Raw genomic sequence first — 16,973 nt, 5'->3', positions numbered from 1 at the left:
TGAATATCAAAATAATCAAGCAAAAGAGATGAAAGCAATGTATCCAGGGGAGGTTAAAAAAAGAGAGAAAGGCGGAGACTGCTGTTTTTCATAACAAACTTTGTAGAACAGTTTGGTTCCTTCATGAATAACTCTAATAAGTACAGTTTTTAAAAAGGAATTTCAACTCAGCTGAGCAACCTGAGTTCGATGACCAATTCAGAGATTGATTTTTCTCACTTTAACCTTCCCGTGAGGTCCATTTAAACTAAAGGTCCCCTAGACTTTCATTTTGAAAACTGAAGCAGTGCATTCTACTTTGCCTTTTACTGAAAGCCACCACACAAGTACTGCGATAATTCGACAGTGTTTGGGAAGCCTCCTCTGAACCCCCAGCAGTCATGGATTCTATGGGGACGATCTGTAGATTTTAGTGCCATTATTCAGGAGGGCCTGCTGGGGAAAAGATACTTGCAAACACATGGGTACCTATGGTGGTGATGACCGTTCCAGCAAAGAAAAAGGCACTTCCAAGGTCCCAGTGACTGCTGTTGTTGGAAGAGTTTCCTACTGGGCTCACTCCCGCGTTGTCGGCGTCAAGAGCGTGCTGCAAGGAAAGTGAGAAAGCGTGAGACTCAGTTAAGGAGATTATCAAGACGTCCTTGCTCAAGAACCTGCCGTGATCTCTAGACAACAGGTTACGTGGACAAAAGTACGGTCACAAAGTGAAATACTATGTTAGAGAGGAAAGCACGGCCTGGGACCTCACCGCCTGTGCCGGACCGCACGGTACCAAACCTGCGCTTAACACCTGACTTTACTGCAGCTCCAACCTGCTCCAGAAACGTGATCTTTTTAATACTCATTCTTTTCTTTCAGTGAAGTGTCGTTGATTTACAATAGTGTGTTAGTCTCAGGTATACAGCAAGGCGATTCAGTCTTTTTTTACTGTATTCCATTACAGGTGGTTACAAGAATACAGCTCCACATGCTAAATCCCTGGGCTCATCTATTTTATGCAGAGTAGTCCGCATCGGTTAACCCCACACTCCTCATTTGGCCCTTCGGTAACCACAAGTCTGCTTTCTGTGTCTGTGAGTCTATTTCTGCCTTATATATAGACTCTTTTGTATCATCTTTAGATTCCACATATAAATGATATCGGGCTTTTCAGGTGGTGCTAGTGGTAAAGAACCCGTCTGCCAATGCAGGAGACACAGGAGATGCAAATTCAATTCCTGGTCGGGAAGAGCTCCTGAAGAAAGAAAGAGCAACCCACTTCAGTCTTCTTGCCTGGAGAATCCCACAGACAGAGGAGCCTGGCGGGCTACAGTCCCTAGGGTCACAAAGAGTCGGACACAGCTGAAGCTACTTAGCACACACACATAAATGACATGTGCTATTTGTCTTTCTCTGTCTGAGTTATTTCACTAAATATGACCTTTTTTTTTCATAATAGTTATCTTGTCCTATAAAACCCGTCCATTTTGTACAGACCCTGGGAGCATACCTCCAGATGCCAGATGAGATCTGCCCAATTCATAAATCATTGAGTAAAGCCAATTAGATCTTCAAATCTACCTAGCTGAATTTTTTTATAGCACTATACACTCACTTATTAAAAGTAAAAAATTAGTTTTAAATGGGAGGGGAACCTGATATATACTATATTGTCATTCATGTAAAATTTGCAGGTGTAGGATTCCCAGGTGGCTCAGTGGTAAAGAACCCATCTGCCAGTGCAGGAGACGTGAGAGACACGGGTTCGGTCCCTAGTCGGGAAGATCCCCCAGAGAAGGGCATGGCAACCCACTCGGTATTCTTGCCTGGAGAATCCCACACAGAGGAGCCCAGTGGGCTATGGCCCATAGGATCACAAAGGTTGCAAAGGACATGAGTGAAGCGACTTAGCATGCACACAGGACTTACCCCGTCCTGGCACAGGTTACGCAGAACACATAGGACTGGCCCCCAAAGCGGTTGTTCTTGGAAGAAGGGATTTCAGTTCCTTTCCACTCTTGCCTGTTTTGTTGGACTGGTTTACCCTGAGCTGTTTCGGGAGTTGAGAGCTGGGACCTCAGAACCTCGGGCAAGTTATGTACACCCCTCTTAGCCTAGATTTCCTCATCTGCACACTGGAGGTGATAATTCCTCCCCCCACAGAGTTATTGTGAGGATGAAATTAGATGATCAATGTAACACGCTTAACCGGGTACCCAGCATTGGAGCAAGGCTTAACAAAGAGCTGCCAATTGTGTGATTGTTATTTCACTGTCCCCCCAACACACACACACACACACACACACACACACACACACCCCTCCTTTTTAAAATAAATGACAGTGACTCCTTACTGGCTACTGGATTTGGAATTTCATACACTTTAAAATTCCCAATGACTTGGCCACACTGATGCTCCAACTGCAGCTCACATGACTGGAAAAGCCTCCAGCCCTGGGCAGAACACTCTAGGAGACATCTCCTCGTACTCCTGAACCTCTGCTTTGCTCTCCCATAAAGGTGCCCCTCCTTCAGGGTCTAATCTGGGTCCCAATTCTTCCAGGAGGTTATTTGTTCAGGTTCAGCCCCCACGGACGGCCTAGGCCCAGGACTTATACCTCCTCATCACATACACGCCACAGGTCATTGATCATGCATCCGCTGCTTTAGATCCTTCCAGAGTCTCAGCACGCACAGAACAAGGTGGACAGTCCCTCCACAGCTCTTCCCGAGCGGGCCCTGCCAACCTCTTTCAAGCCAGGGGAGAGGGGAGGAGGAGATTTCAACCAGGTGAGCCGAGGTGGAGAAGGGACAGCTGGGGGCTTCAGAGGGAGGCGGCAGAAACATAAGATACTTTCTAGAAGTATCTAGAAAGGAAGCAAGACTCCACTCTCTGCAGAAAACTGTAATAACCCCCTGTGGATACTGCCAGACACAATTAACATTGAGATGTGATTATATTCATCCTAAATAATGGCCATCAAGCTTTGTTAACGGAGAAGGCAGTGGCACCCCACTCCAGTACTCTTGCCTGGAAAATCCCATGGATGGAGGAGCCTGGTGGGCTGCAGTCCATGGGGTGGCTAAGAGTCGGACACGACTGAGTGACTTCACTTTCACTTTTCACTTTCATGCATTGGAGAAGGAAATGGCAGCCCACTCCAGTGTTCTTGCCTGGAGAATCCCAGGGACAGAGGAGCCTGGTGGGCTGCCGTCTATGGGGTCGCACAGAGTCAGACACGACTGAAGCGACTTAGCAGCAGCTTAGCAGCAGCAAGCTTTGTTAAAATGGGCAGACAGTGGTTGCCACAAATGAGATGACAACTGAAAAAGTCAACCATTGTTAGTTACATTTTGCCTTCATTGATCTGAGATATTTCCAACTCTTTAGACCAGGGATCAACACGTTTCCAGAAAAAGCCAGACAGTAAATATTTCTGGTTTTGGGGGCCACATGTGGTTTCTGCTGTGTAATTTTCCTTTCTTTTTATAGCCCTTTAAATATGCAAAACCATTCTTAGCTCACAGTTGTTCACAAACAGGCTACTGACTGGATTTGGCAAATTGTTCGATCCCTGGGTTGGGACAATCCCCTGGAGAAGGGAAAGGCTACCCACTCCAGTATTCTGGCCTGGAGAATCCTATGGACTATTCCATGGGATCACAGAGTCGGACATGACTGAGTGACTTTCACTTCACACTTCACTAGACAATTGACAAAAGAAAAAAAGCTCTTTTGTTCAAGTCTTTGCTCTTTCCTGCCTCTAAGAACATGAACTATTACACCAGCCACTGCTTCTAACATAAACCTGGCAGCCCAGAATTTAAAATCCAGCTGCATGGAACGTGTCTTTGCTCGTGGTTTAAATCAGCCTAATCTACAAAGATCACTTCTTCACTGGTGGCTCTGCAATCCTCTGCTTCAGACAGAAGACAGAGGGTGAGTCCTTTCTGCTGGTAAAATACCCATTTTCACCCTCCTGTGAGTGCCATCAGACCAACCACAGGCCTTAACCTTTGTTTATCTCTTCATCATCGATTCAGCTCTGATGGGCCCACCTCAGGGGATAGCTCTAGAACCCAGTCACTTGAGTGGCCTCAGATCACACCATCAATACCTAATATGTACAACCTCTATGAAGCTGTGAAAAGAGTTTGGGTTCAATCCATCCTCTCTGTGCTAGGGACGGCACGCTGACATCCAAAGCAGACCCAGAGCCGCGTACAGACAGATTTGCAGCAAAGACAAGCAGGGGTAATTACTGGCTTCATCAAAAAAAAATCCAACACAAGATTCCTTTTCAAGTTTCTTTTCTGTGAATTATGCAATTGGTAAATATTTAATGTTTACATATGTAACCCTCAAGGAAAGGATCTATCAGTTGAAAGGAAAGGAAATTAACACTGGTTGGGTGTCTGCGTTGAGGCAGGTGCTCTAGAAGTGTTCTTCCCTTTAACCCCTGCCACAACCTGTGTGTTATTCTATTCCATTCTTTCCACACTTGCAAGCACGTCATATTACCTCTCTCTTTCAAGATACGGAAACAGGCTCAGGAAGGTCAACTCCCCCGTCTGCGGTCACACAGCCAGGAAGAGGAGGGTTCAGAATTCAAGCCCAGACTCTGATCCAAAGCCCTGGTTTTGCCCTTTCATCTGCATATGGTGCCCCGAACACAATAACGCTCATCGACCGTGTGCTCACCTCCAGGCACAGAGGAGGGAGGAGGCTTGTCACTGTCCAAGAATTTAGGCAGAAGGACCTCACGAGGGGTCGTTTCTTTCTTCTTTTCTGGCTGCACTGCGTGGCTTGTGGGATCTTGGTTTACCGACCGAGGATCGAACCCGTGACCCTTGCCCTGCAAGCGAGGAGTCCCAACCACTGGGCCAGCAAGGAAGCCCCAAGCAGTTGTTTCTGACTAGACTGCCTCCTTGCACAGGTCGACAGAGGCATCAGACTTGACGGGACTGCTGCAGCAGATGGCAGCTCCATGGCTCAGCGTTAAAAATTTAAAGAATAAATAAAAACTGGGAAAAGTGGGTTTTAGAGCCTGAGAGGGAACAGAGGAAAGAGAGAGGAAGCACTGGGGGGATGAAAAAGGAAAAGAGGAGAGCAGAAGAGACAAGTGTCAGCTGAGCTCAGTTGCTGCCACGCCCAAGACTTCTAACAAGCAGGTCCTTTCCTGGCAGCAGTGGTAGGGCATCCGCCTGGCAACACAGGAGACGTGGGTTCAGTCCCTGATCTGAAAGGGCCCCACATGCCAGCAAGCAGCTAAGCCTGTGCGCCACAGGCACTGAGCCACAGGCTGCGACTGCTGAAGCCCCACCCTCCAAGAGCTTCTCTGCAACAGGAGAAGGCGCTGCGGTGAGAAGCCCACGAACCGGAACAGAGTAGCCCTTGCTCCACCAGAGAAAACCCGCACGGCGGCAAGGGCCCGGCACAGCCAGGAACAGGCAAATAACTGTCTAAATAAAGCAGGTCCATCCTGTACCCAAGCTTAACCTGCTTCAGATCTCGGATGTAAATCCCTCTCTTGTGCCCCCAAGTCTTCAGTAAAGTGGGCTCTACAAGCAGATGCCTTGGGGAAGTGAGTTTAAATATAAGGGTACAGGGGGCTGGAATATGATTTACAACCAGACGCAAGAAGGAGAAAAAGAAGGCCTCTCACAAGTCACCAAGCTCTTGGTAAGACTAGAGGATCCCCCAGCCCAGGAATGAGGTGTGATACTGTCTAGATCAGAAAGACTCCAGCAAACAACCAGGATTAAAAGGAATTCACAGTCTGTAAGTTATATACCTACAGGGAAACCAGTGCAAACAGACTGCTATCACTTGAATCAACGGCATCATTTTTAACTCCATATTACTGACTGAATTCATAATTCTAACTTCATTGAATTTCTAAAGTATTTTCTAATAATCTTAGTTGTTTGAACTCAAGTAAAGGCTATTAAAATGAAAAGCATTTGCTTTTAAGTTTTTTTACCCTCTCCATTCAGGCTGCAAAAGTGAAGATAAGCCAGCTCATTAGAAATGTCCAAGCATGTTGCTAATGAAATGACAAAACTGAGCCACAGTCTGGCTTGAAAGATCAGTTATAGGTTAGAGGTACAAGCCCCATCAGCATCATTTAAAGCCACAATCTCAGACTCAAGGAGCGTCATGTGTTCACAAGTTCACCCACAACCAAGTTCAGAGAGGTCTTCTGAAAATCACAAGGAGATAATTATACTAGATGGGATGTGAGAGTTTCAAGGAAAGCATACTATGAATTAGAAGGCATCACTTTAAGATTTAATTCTACGTCTTTTTTAATTTCCTTTATAGCCTGTAAGTTAGAATTTCCAATACCCACCCAGTAAGGGATTCATAAATGAATGCTTCAGTCAGTAAGAAATGAGTGAACAAAGTATAGTAATAAATGTAGGCACATGGTATTCCCAGCAGTGTGAAAGGAAAGCAATTTATTTCTTTGTAATACAGACAAACATAAGAAAGCAACCCAACACCAAGAAATATAATGTTTGTTCAGTGTTTAAAAAGCAGGTGAGTGAAGAGGTGATGACAGTGGTCAGTGTGCTGACGTGAAAGAGGGAGAATGGTGCAGGACCCGTCTGCCAGTCGGGAGATGTGAGAGACGCGGGTTCGATCCCTGGATCGGGAGGATCCCATGGAGTAGGAAGTGGCAACCCACTCCAGTGTTCTTGCCTGGAGAATCCCGTGGGCAGAGGAGCCTGGTGGGCTACAGTCCATGGGGTCACAGACAGTCAGACACGACTGAACATGAACACGTACGGATCTAAAAGAATCTGTTTCTAACTTATTTACAAAACAGAAACATACTCACAGATTCGGGAATCAAACTTAAGGTTCCCAAAGGGGAAGCCTGGGGACAGGTGATAAATTAGGAGCTTGGGATTAACATGTACACACTACTGTGTATATAAAAGATTCAATAAGGACCTAGTGGGCAGCTCAGGAACGCTGCTCAATATTCTGTCATAACCTATAGGGAAAAGAGTCTGGAAAAGAATGGAGATTCGTGATTCCCAGCAAGGTGGATCAGAGGCATGTATAGCACTGTGCACAGATATGAGTGCTCAGTGATGCCCAACTCACGACTTCCCTGGTGGCTCAGACGGTAAAGCGTCTGCCTACGGTGCGGGAGACCTGGGTTCAGTCCTTGGGTCAGGAAGATCCTCTGGGGAAGAAAAGGGCACTCCACTCCAGCACTCTTGCCTGGAAAATCCCGTGGACGGAGGAGCGTAGTAGGCTACAGTCCATGTGGTCACAAAGAGTCAGACATGACTGAGCGACTTCACTTCACTTCAAGCCCGATAGGCTCCTCCGTCCATGGGATTTTTCAGGCAAGAATAGTGGAGTGGGCTGCCCTTTCCTTCTCCAGGGGATCTTTCCAACAGGGATCGAGCCCACCTTTCCTGGATCTCCTGCATCAACAAGCAGATTCTTTACCACGGAGCTACCTGGAAAGTCCATATATATATTACATATATAACAATATACATATCTCCGTATCGCCATTCTCTTTCAGATTCTTTTCCCATAGAAGTTATTACAGAATATTCATATATACACTAGTGTATATGTATACTATACAGTGTATATTTCATACATAGTGTGTAATGTATTACACACACAATATAGTGTATTACACACATATATATAGTGTGCAATGGAGATGTTAGCTAATGCCATGGTGGTCATCATTTCGCAATAAATTCATGTATCAAATAAATACATGGGATACCTTCAACTTCCACAACATTAAAATGTCAATTTAATCTCAATGAAACTGGAAAACAAGTGAGTAAAGAATCTCCTCCCTTCCTGCCCCCTCTACCCGCCGCCTCCCCTGCATCAGGACCCCCAGAAAGGGGGGACAGGGAGACTGCAGCCTCTCACAGAGGAGGCAGGTCTGAGGCTGACGGGAAGGAAGGGGGCGTGAGGAGCCCCCCGAGGCGCTCCACCAGGCTCCCCCGCGCCGGCGTCCCACGGGGCAAGGCCAGGCGGCATAAGTCAGAGTTTCAGGCAGTCCGCGATACCATCGTGAGCTTCAGTGCTGCTCCGGGATGAACCACGGCCCTCAGGGGACCACTAACTGTCTGCGGCTTTTCTCCTGTGATCTGTGCCCCCGTGAGATCATCTGTTTCTCTGTTTCCTCACGTGGCACCGGGAGGAAGACAGAGATGGAGCAGTAATCACTCGGCTTGTCTGAGACTGAGGAAGGCAACCAATTGGAGGCATCCGCACAGACGCCAACGACTGCGGGGATGGTTTGATTTAGTGTCCACACTCGCAGAGGGAAGGCGGCTTGGTTCATGAGTCAGCCCAGACTGCAGGACACGCGGTCTTCTTACTGATGCTTACAGCTCCGGGACAAAAGGAAAGGACCTCGACCCAGGGCACAGGGCGGCTCCAGGCCTTCCGCGTTCTTCATGTCAGTGGGTCACAGTCAGCAAAGGGATTTAGGAAGGAGATATGCAGCCAGGGGTCGAGGCAAGATGGGGGCGGGGTGGGACGCGGTTTCATAAATGTCCTCAGAGCAGGCGCGCTTTCAGCCATTAGTGGAGAGAAGGAAAGCCAGAAGCCCTGGGAGACGGAGAAAGGCGGTGGGTACCCACAGTCATCACAGCTCAGAAGCGCCCTAGTGACTCCAAGCCCCACAACGGGGTACAGCATCCTCCCAGCGCCTCGCACAACTGCGGCGGAGAGGCCCCGGGTGAGAAGGGGAAGTACGAAATTAATCTGTTTGCCGCGGTGGCTTTTTATTTCTCCTGCTTCAGAAGCATTTCACATATCAATATTTCAGCAGCAGAAGTGAACGGAAAGGCTGCTTCACATCCCAGGGCAGAACCACACCACACAGGTCCTTCAAACAACAGCACAGGGGGGTATCAGAGAGGAGCACTGGAGCCACCTCCCAGCGAGGCACCTCTTGATTCCAAGAAGTCCTCAGCGCAGAAAAAGAGTATAAGCACTTCGTATATTCCTCTTGCAACGGGGAAAGTTTACAGGTAAAGTGCTCACGTCTAGCCCGTGCAAGGTACTCGGCTTGCCCGAGCCTCAGTTTTCTTGTCTTTAAAATGAAGGAGGGGCTTCCCTGGTGGGCCAGTGGCTAGGACTCTGTGCTCCCAGTGCGGGAGGGGGGGGGGGGTGTGGGCCTGGGTTCAATTCCTGGTCGGGGAACTAGCACCCACGTGCTGCAACCAGGAGTTTGCATGTTGCAATGAAAGATCCCGCATGCTGCAACTAAGACCCAGCACAGTCACATACGTCTATTAAAGGTTTTTAAATAAGGGACCCTGCCTTCCAGGGCTGCTGTCAGAACTTTCTGATGGATATATGACTTCAGACAGCCTGCCCTGTCATCTCGTACCCAATGATATTAATAAAAATAGGAATCCTAAGTACTTGCCAGTGCATAGATTAATTCAGTGAACCCTCCTGAAGCAGGAGAAATAAAAAGCCACCGCGGCGAACAGATTAATTTCGTACTTCCCCTTCAGTCACCCTCATGGTGACCTGTGACATAGGCATCCCCCAGGGACACATGAGACAGGAACGAGGATCTTGCCCATGATCGGACATCTGCCTGGCCAAGCCAGCAAGCGGATGCTCAGCCTTGGCACCTGGAGGATCATCACCCTAAATGCCAGGAAGGCAGCTTCCCTCCATCCTCTGTGGGCCTCTTTCTCCCTATCGCAGACCCTCTTAGCCCATTTCCCTACCTCTAGAGAGCAGGCTGCCCCCGCCCTCCAGGAGAAGACACCCCAAAGGTCTACAAGGGTCATGGGAGAGGGAGACTGAGGGACACGGTCCCCACCTCCCACCCGGGCAGACGGCCAGTGCAGCAGACGGGCCTGCGCTGGCCAAGCAGACCAGCCACCCTCAGTGTCTCCCGTCAGTAAGCCTTCCCCAAGACCTGCGTGTGGCCGCACGCTCCATCAGTCGTGTCTGACTCTGCGCAACCCCACGGGCTGAAGCCCACCAGGCTCCTCTGTCCATGGGATTCTCCAGGCAAGAATGCTGCAGTGGGTAGCCTCCTCCTGGGGATCTTCCCACCCAGGAACCAGGCCAGCGCATAAAAAGGCAGCGCGAGCGCCTTCAGCACCATGGGCGATATGAGGGTGCTGTTTATTTCCCTGCTGCCCTGAGTATCCAGTTGTGCACAAATATTAGCCTTTCCTCGAGTCCCCAGGGGATCCAGGCAGCAGGCTTTCATCAGCGCTTTATTTACAGCCTGGTTATAAATGTACAGAGAGGGCCACCTGCAGACTGGGCAGCAGGAGCCGAGAATCTGTTTGAAGAACAAGAGAAACTCAACGTCCGCTGAACAGCCCATCCAGAGCTACGGTCTGAGCAAGCGAGCTTTCCTTGCTAGCACTACTAATTATTTCTTTTGGAGAAGTTCTATAACTCGGTTCCTTAGCACCTGGGAATATACTGATGACTCACCTAGTCAAATACTGTCATGTGGGACCAAGATATATTGGGAGGAGCCCTTTTACCTTTCAAATTGTGCCCTACCACATAGAATTAGTTTTCTTTCTTTGACTACATGCAAGGATGAAATAAGAGAAATCTGAAAGCATCCAGTACCCTAAGGAGGCAGAGATACACGTGTCTGCTCTGAAAAGATCAATAAACTTTCAGACGAACTAACTGTCACTCTTTCATCTCAGTTTGGACTCAGCCTCTACAGACTGAGAAACAAATTTGCCAAGTGACGTTGAAAAATCACTCTGTTCCTAAGGACAATGTCTGAAGCATGCCCCACTCTCTGCAGTTGAGATTATTCCTATCAAAGATGAGTCTACCCAATTTCTGGGGGAAAAAAATATATATTTTTTCCCACTGGGCTAGAAAAGCAGCTCCTCGAATGCTGATTCATGGCTGTGTGACCAAAATCCAAGAGGATTACTCCTTCCATCACCACTGCACTGGAGAGAGCTTGAGATTTAACAGATGATTAATCACGTCATGAAAAAGGGATGCTTCTGCTGTCTTGCACTCATTGTAGCTTTGTGAATGAAGTGCTTCCTGCCATACCAATAAACAAGGATGTCACAGGCATCCTCGATTCCAGCCCTCCACAGGTGACCTTCTGAACCCAGGGAGAACCATGCTTGCTGTCAGGCAGCCATCAAGCTGCCACAAGCTGCCACCACTCCCTAAGGTGAGCAAGGAACTAAGGGTGTGAACGATCAGATCCCAGGATGCTGGCCCCAGAGAGTTGAGAGGCACATGAAAGGAATGATTTCAGTACCTCCAGACTCTTGTATCTTCCCATACACAGAAAAGCGCTAAATTCCTTAACTTGAGATATCTTGTTTTTGTTCAGTCACTCAGTCATGCACGACTCTTTGAGACCCCGTGGACTGCAGCTGTCCAGGCTTCCCTGTCCATCACCAACTCCCAGAGTTTACTCAAACTCAAGTCCATTGAGTCGCTGATGCCATCCAACCATCTCATCCTCTGTCGTCCCCTTCTCCTCCCGCCTTCAATCTCGCCCAGCATCAGGGTCTTTCCCAGTGAGTCAGTTCTTCGCATCAGGTGGCCGAAGTATTGGAGCTTCAGCTTCAGCATCAAACCTTCCAATGAACATTCAGGGTTCATTTCCTTTAGGATGGACTGGTTGGATCTCCTTGCAGTCCAAGGGACTCTCAAGAGTCTTCTCCAACACCACAGTTCAAAAGCATCGATTCTTCAGCACTCAGTCTTCTTTATGAGATACCTGGTTTTCCTAAATTAGCGATAAGCTTTCAGTGTTCAGACGACCTGCCCCCTGCTGCAAACTTCTACGTAACCTGACTCCTCTCCCACGTCTTTGGAACAGTTCTCTTGGAGTTACTTGAGATGCCGTCTCCTGGGCTTGAAGTCCTAAAAATTCCCACCAAATAAAGCATAACTCTCAACTTCTAGGTTGTGACTACTTTTTAAGTCGACAGTTTTCTGCCTGGACTCTTTCTTACTCTTGAGTGCTCAATATTAATCCCCAATTAATATTTCATTTCCTGTGCCCCTTAGAAAATGAATCAGCGCTTACCGGCACCTCTCTCAGATGAGCGGCTTGATGTGTGGGCAGACAGGGAACAGAAACAGCCCCAGAGCCTCTGAAGAAAGCTCAAGAACGTTCATGAAAACATTCATAGAGCCAGGATCTACCATATGCCTCCTTAGCTTATTCAACCCGAACAAAACCCCTGTAAGAACAAATCCTATTATCACTCCCATTGTTTATAAATGAAGCGATAGAAATAAAGAAACACGCCCACTTTGTAGCAGTTAGCAGGCAACAGAGCTGGCCACGGCTGCAAGTCTGCCTTTGATGCTGGCCTTCTCCTGTCTCCCACAGACAACTCTCTGCCCACCTCGCAAACCTCTTTCCTAAAGCGTGTCTGAGACATCACCTTCTTCTACCTGAAAAAGGGCAGCATGGAGAAGTATGGAGAATTGTGTATCTCTGATCCTCCTTTTTCACAAGACAAAAGGCTAAACCCTACCTTCCTCGATAAAGCTAATGCTCATCAACCAGCCTTGCATCTCTTCTGCTCATTTCTACCAAGAAGGGAGGGAAAATGCATGTTCTCCATGAAGATGGATAAGCAACCCTCAACTTCAGACTTAAATGATACATTGAGTTCTGTGGTTCTTAAATAGAATCTGTTGACTCAGCCCAACATCCTTATGTGCACATGCAAGGCCATGTGCCTTGAGAGCATGACCAACAGATAATCATTCCTTTCCGTGCTCTTCTCACAGGAGAATGAGGTCCTTCTGGGGCTTCCCCAGGTTGAGCTGGAGACTCCTACTCTGTGAATAGGGGCCTGAGCACTTCCTTACCTTCCAGCACCAATTACACTGGACTCTTAACGACCAGCCTCAAGCCACCTCAGTTTCCCCAACAGGGGAAGACCATCCTGGTGAAAAGGCAGGGGTTTTGGAGTCAGACTGCCTGTGTCCAGAGCCCAGTTCTACCTGCCTCTTAAGCTTGGGCAAATTATCTAACTCCTCTGCTCCTCAGTTGCTTACCCCTAACCTCAAACGATCACTGTAAAGGCTAAATGACAACAGAACTTTAGAGCATATATGGCCACAGTAATACCATGTAACTGAGCTAGTGAGACGATGAAGTCTGGGCTAGAAGCTCCTGAAGAACAGGGTGCAGGCATCTTGCATCATCTGTTATTTTTCTAATCGTCAGAGTCTAACACAGCACCTGCAGATTCACATCCTCTGAGTCAGCGATGCTATCTAGCCATTTCTGCCTCTGCCTCCCCCTTCTCCTCCTGCCCTCAGTCTTTCCCAGCATCAGGATCTTTTCTGATGAGTCAGCTCTTCGCATCAGGTGGCCAAAGTATTGGAGTTTCATCTTCAACATCAGTCTTTCCAATGAACACCCAGGACTGGTTTCCTTTAGGATGGACTGGTTGGATTTCCTTGCTGTCCAAGGGACTCACAAGAGTCTTCTCCAACACCACAGTTCAAAAGCATCAATTCTTCAGCGCTCATTGTCCTTAGGGTCCAACTCTCACATCCATTTCACACACTACTGGAAAAACCATAGCTTTGACTGTATGGATCTTTGTCGGCAAAGTAACATCTCTGCTTTTTAATATGTTGTCTAGGTTTGTCAGAGCTTTCCTTCCAAGGAGCAAGTGTCTTCAGACTTCATGGCTGCAGTCACTGCCTACAGTGATTATGGAGCCCCAGAAAATAAAATTTGTCCCTGCCTCTACTTTTCCCCCACCTATTTGCCATGAGTGATGGGACTGGATGCCATGATTTGGGTTCTCTGAATGCTGAGTTTTAAGCCAGCTTTTTCACCATCCTCTTTACCCTCATCAAGAAGCTCTTTCATTCCTCTTTGCTTTCTGCCATCAGAGTGGTGTCACTGTATGTATCACTTATCACTTACACTTACAGTGATACATACGGTGTATCACTTGTGTATCACTTCTCCATATATCTGAGGTTGTTGATATTTCTCCTGACAATCTTGATTCCATCTCATGGTTCATCCAGCCCAGCATTTCTCATGATGTACTCTGCATAGAAGTTAAACAAGCAAGGTGACAATATATAGTCTTGTTGTACTCCTTTCCCAAATTTGAACCTGTCAGGTGTTCTCTGTAAGGTTCTAACTGTTCCTCTTGACCTGCATACTAGTTTTTCGGGAGATGAGTAAAGTGGTCCGGTATTCCCATCTCTTTCAGAATTTCCCATGGTTTTTTCTGATCCATACAGTCAAAGGCTTTAGCCTAGTCAGTGAAACAGAAGTAGATGTTGAGTGTGAAGTCAAGTGGGCCTTAGGAAGCATCACTACAAAAAAAGCAAGTGGAGGTGATGGAATTCCAGCTGAGCTATTTCAAATCCTAAAAGATGACTCAGCTAAAGTGCCACACTCAATATCCCAGCAAATTTGGAAAACTCATCAGTGGCCACAGGACTAGAAAAGGTCAGTTTTCATTCCAATCCCAAAGGAGAACAATGCCAAAAAGTGTTCAAACTACCATACAATTGCGCTTATTTCACATACTAGCAAAGTAATGCTCAAAATCCTTCAAGCCAGGCTTCAGCTGTACGTGAACCAAGAACTTCCTGGTGTACAAGCTAGGTTTAGAAAAGGCAGAGAAACTTAACTATAGGCCACTAAAATTTTTTTTAATTACAAATTTTTTTTTAACCTTGTTAAGTGAGATTTTTGCTTCACTTTAAACAAGGTATAAACACGTGCACATCTGTAGATAATGTGGATACTACAGCATTCATTTCTGGGTTTTGTTTTATTTTTATGAGAGTGTTTTTAGAACACTGACTTCGCATTTGCAAATTCGGTTCCTATCGTCATGCCAATTGCCATTAGCTCTTTAATTTCTGGCTTAAAAGCTTTAGATCTTCTTCACTAAACCGTGATGGAATCAACAACCCCAGGGATATAAACAATAATAGTAATGAAGTGGGAGCCCGCAGAGACAGGCTGGAGGCTGCAGGCCCTTCTTGCAAACGGTGAACAATCTTCCGCACGGCTGCGTGGCTGGAGAAAGGGCAGTGCCTTCTGACTTCAGGGCAATGGCTGGGAGAGTGGCTTCAGCTCACTCGAGCTGCATCTTTGGGCTCAAAGAACCCGATCCTGCACTCACCAGAGGTCACCTGCTGCCTTGGCTGTGGTCCAGACACCCTGCACAAAAGGCTGCTTGGGTAATGACCCGGAGGGGTGGGATGGCATGGGAAGGAGGCTCAACAGGGAGGAGATACACGGATGCACACAGCTGATTCACGCTGCTGGACAGCAGAAACGAACACAACGCCCTAAAGTAATTACCCTCCAATTAAAAAAAAAAACAAACGGCCACTTGGAAGAAGGGAGAGCCCAGGTCACGGAAGGAGAAGGCTGATCCTGCTGTGAACTCGGCTCACGGCAAGGATTTCCACAGGCCACTGAGTGCCTGTCTCAGGAGTCATTCTTTCCCTAAAACCGTCATGTTCCTAAGTATGTAAAACTCTGGAGCTTTCAACACCAAGGAGTCTGCTCATGCATAAAGAACACAAACATGTACTCTGGACAACCTGACTGGAAGGAAAGGTCTCTGAGTGCACAGAAAGAAATTCGCTTCTGGGAAGGTCCTAAATGAAGAGCTCTTGGTCTCCAAAAGAGATACATAAGCACCACTCATTCAACCGCAAGCATCTGCCATGGACCAGCCACTGCGCCAGGCATAAGGGATGTATGGATAAAAGACATAGCCTCCGCCTCGAAAAGCTCACAGACCTGGAGAAGAGGCCGGTGGGAAAATGATGACGAGCCAATAGAGTCTCTAAGTGTTGGGCACTCTTCGTGATCCCAGGGACTTTAGCCCGCCAGGCTCCTCTGTCTGCGGGATTCTCCAGGAAAGGATACTGAAGCGGGTAGCCAGCCCCTTCTGCAGGATTTCTTCTCGACCCAGGGATTGAACCCAGGTCTCCTGCACTGCAGACAGATTCTTTACTGTCTGAGCCACCAGGGAAGACCCATAGTCTAGCACAGAGGCAAATGTGAGTATCTGATGCTTCCAGGCCAAGCAGGGTACTACCACCATGGGGGTTCGTGAAGGGTTCTCCTTGGACCTAAGTTTTCTCACCTCTGAGGATAAAACAGTTCAGAAATCCAGAGCAGAACACTTAGCAAAGTGCCATAGGTGGCACTCCGTAAATGTTTAGCTGGTGAATGGATGACCAGACGACTAAAATCCGGCTCATTACTGTGGCCGCTATGCTCCGGTTTTATATGAGGGGCCAGAACGGCAATGGACTGATTGACTGGGTCGTGTCACCTGCTGCCCACAACAGTCAGGGCTCTCATGATAAAATCCAACATCAGGCCCTGTGGGGTTTCGCCGCTACCTGTCTCCGGTGCCCGTCTCCCGTTGCCAACAGAACTCTGGCCACAGCACTCCCCTCCTCCCGAGTTCCCAGACATCCTGGCCTCCTTCCCCCACTGGGGCCAACGTTCAGCTCCCGCTTCCCGTCTGCTGAGTCAGCTCTGCTCACATGCCTCCCAGCTCCAGCCGCTTTGCTTCTGCAGCCTACATCTGGTTTGTGTTGTTGTTCAGTCACTCCATCCTGTACGACTCTGCAACCTAATCAACTGCAGCACACCAGGCTTCCCGGTCCTTCACCGTCTCTTGGAGTTTGCTCAAACTCTTGTCCATTGAATCGGCGGTGATGCCATCCAGCCATCTCATCCTCTGTCGCCCCCTTCTCCTCCTGCCTTCAATCTTTCCCAGCATCAGGGTCTTTTCCAATGAGTCGGCTCTTTGCATCAGGTGGACAAAGTATTGGAGTTTCAGCTTCAGCATCAGTCCTTCCAGTGAACATTCAGAGTCGATTTCTATCTGTTTTTATTTACACCTATCTGTGTGACTATTGGCATAAGGTTGGCCTCTCCCATTACCAATCAGCAGGGTGACCATGTAATTTATCTTTCGAACAGAGA

The 16,973-nt window shown here is 47.8% G+C and overlaps 1 protein-coding gene across 1 annotated transcript in view; it reads right to left on the bottom strand.

Annotated features, from left to right (window-relative positions):
• KCNK10 (potassium two pore domain channel subfamily K member 10) overlaps window positions 1-16,973 on the bottom strand; it is a 154,013-nt gene that overhangs the window by 54,886 nt on the left and 82,154 nt on the right. Inside the window, exon 3 of the mRNA XM_068965873.1 lies at window positions 469-586. Coding sequence (XP_068821974.1) covers window positions 469-586 — 118 coding nt within the window. The remainder of the gene's footprint in view (window positions 1-468; window positions 587-16,973) is intronic.

Source organism: Capricornis sumatraensis, chromosome 2 (genome assembly GCF_032405125.1).
Source record: "Capricornis sumatraensis isolate serow.1 chromosome 2, serow.2, whole genome shotgun sequence".
Taxonomy (NCBI): Eukaryota; Metazoa; Chordata; class Mammalia; order Artiodactyla; family Bovidae; genus Capricornis; species Capricornis sumatraensis.
This window is presented reverse-complemented; position numbering and strand designations above follow the sequence as displayed.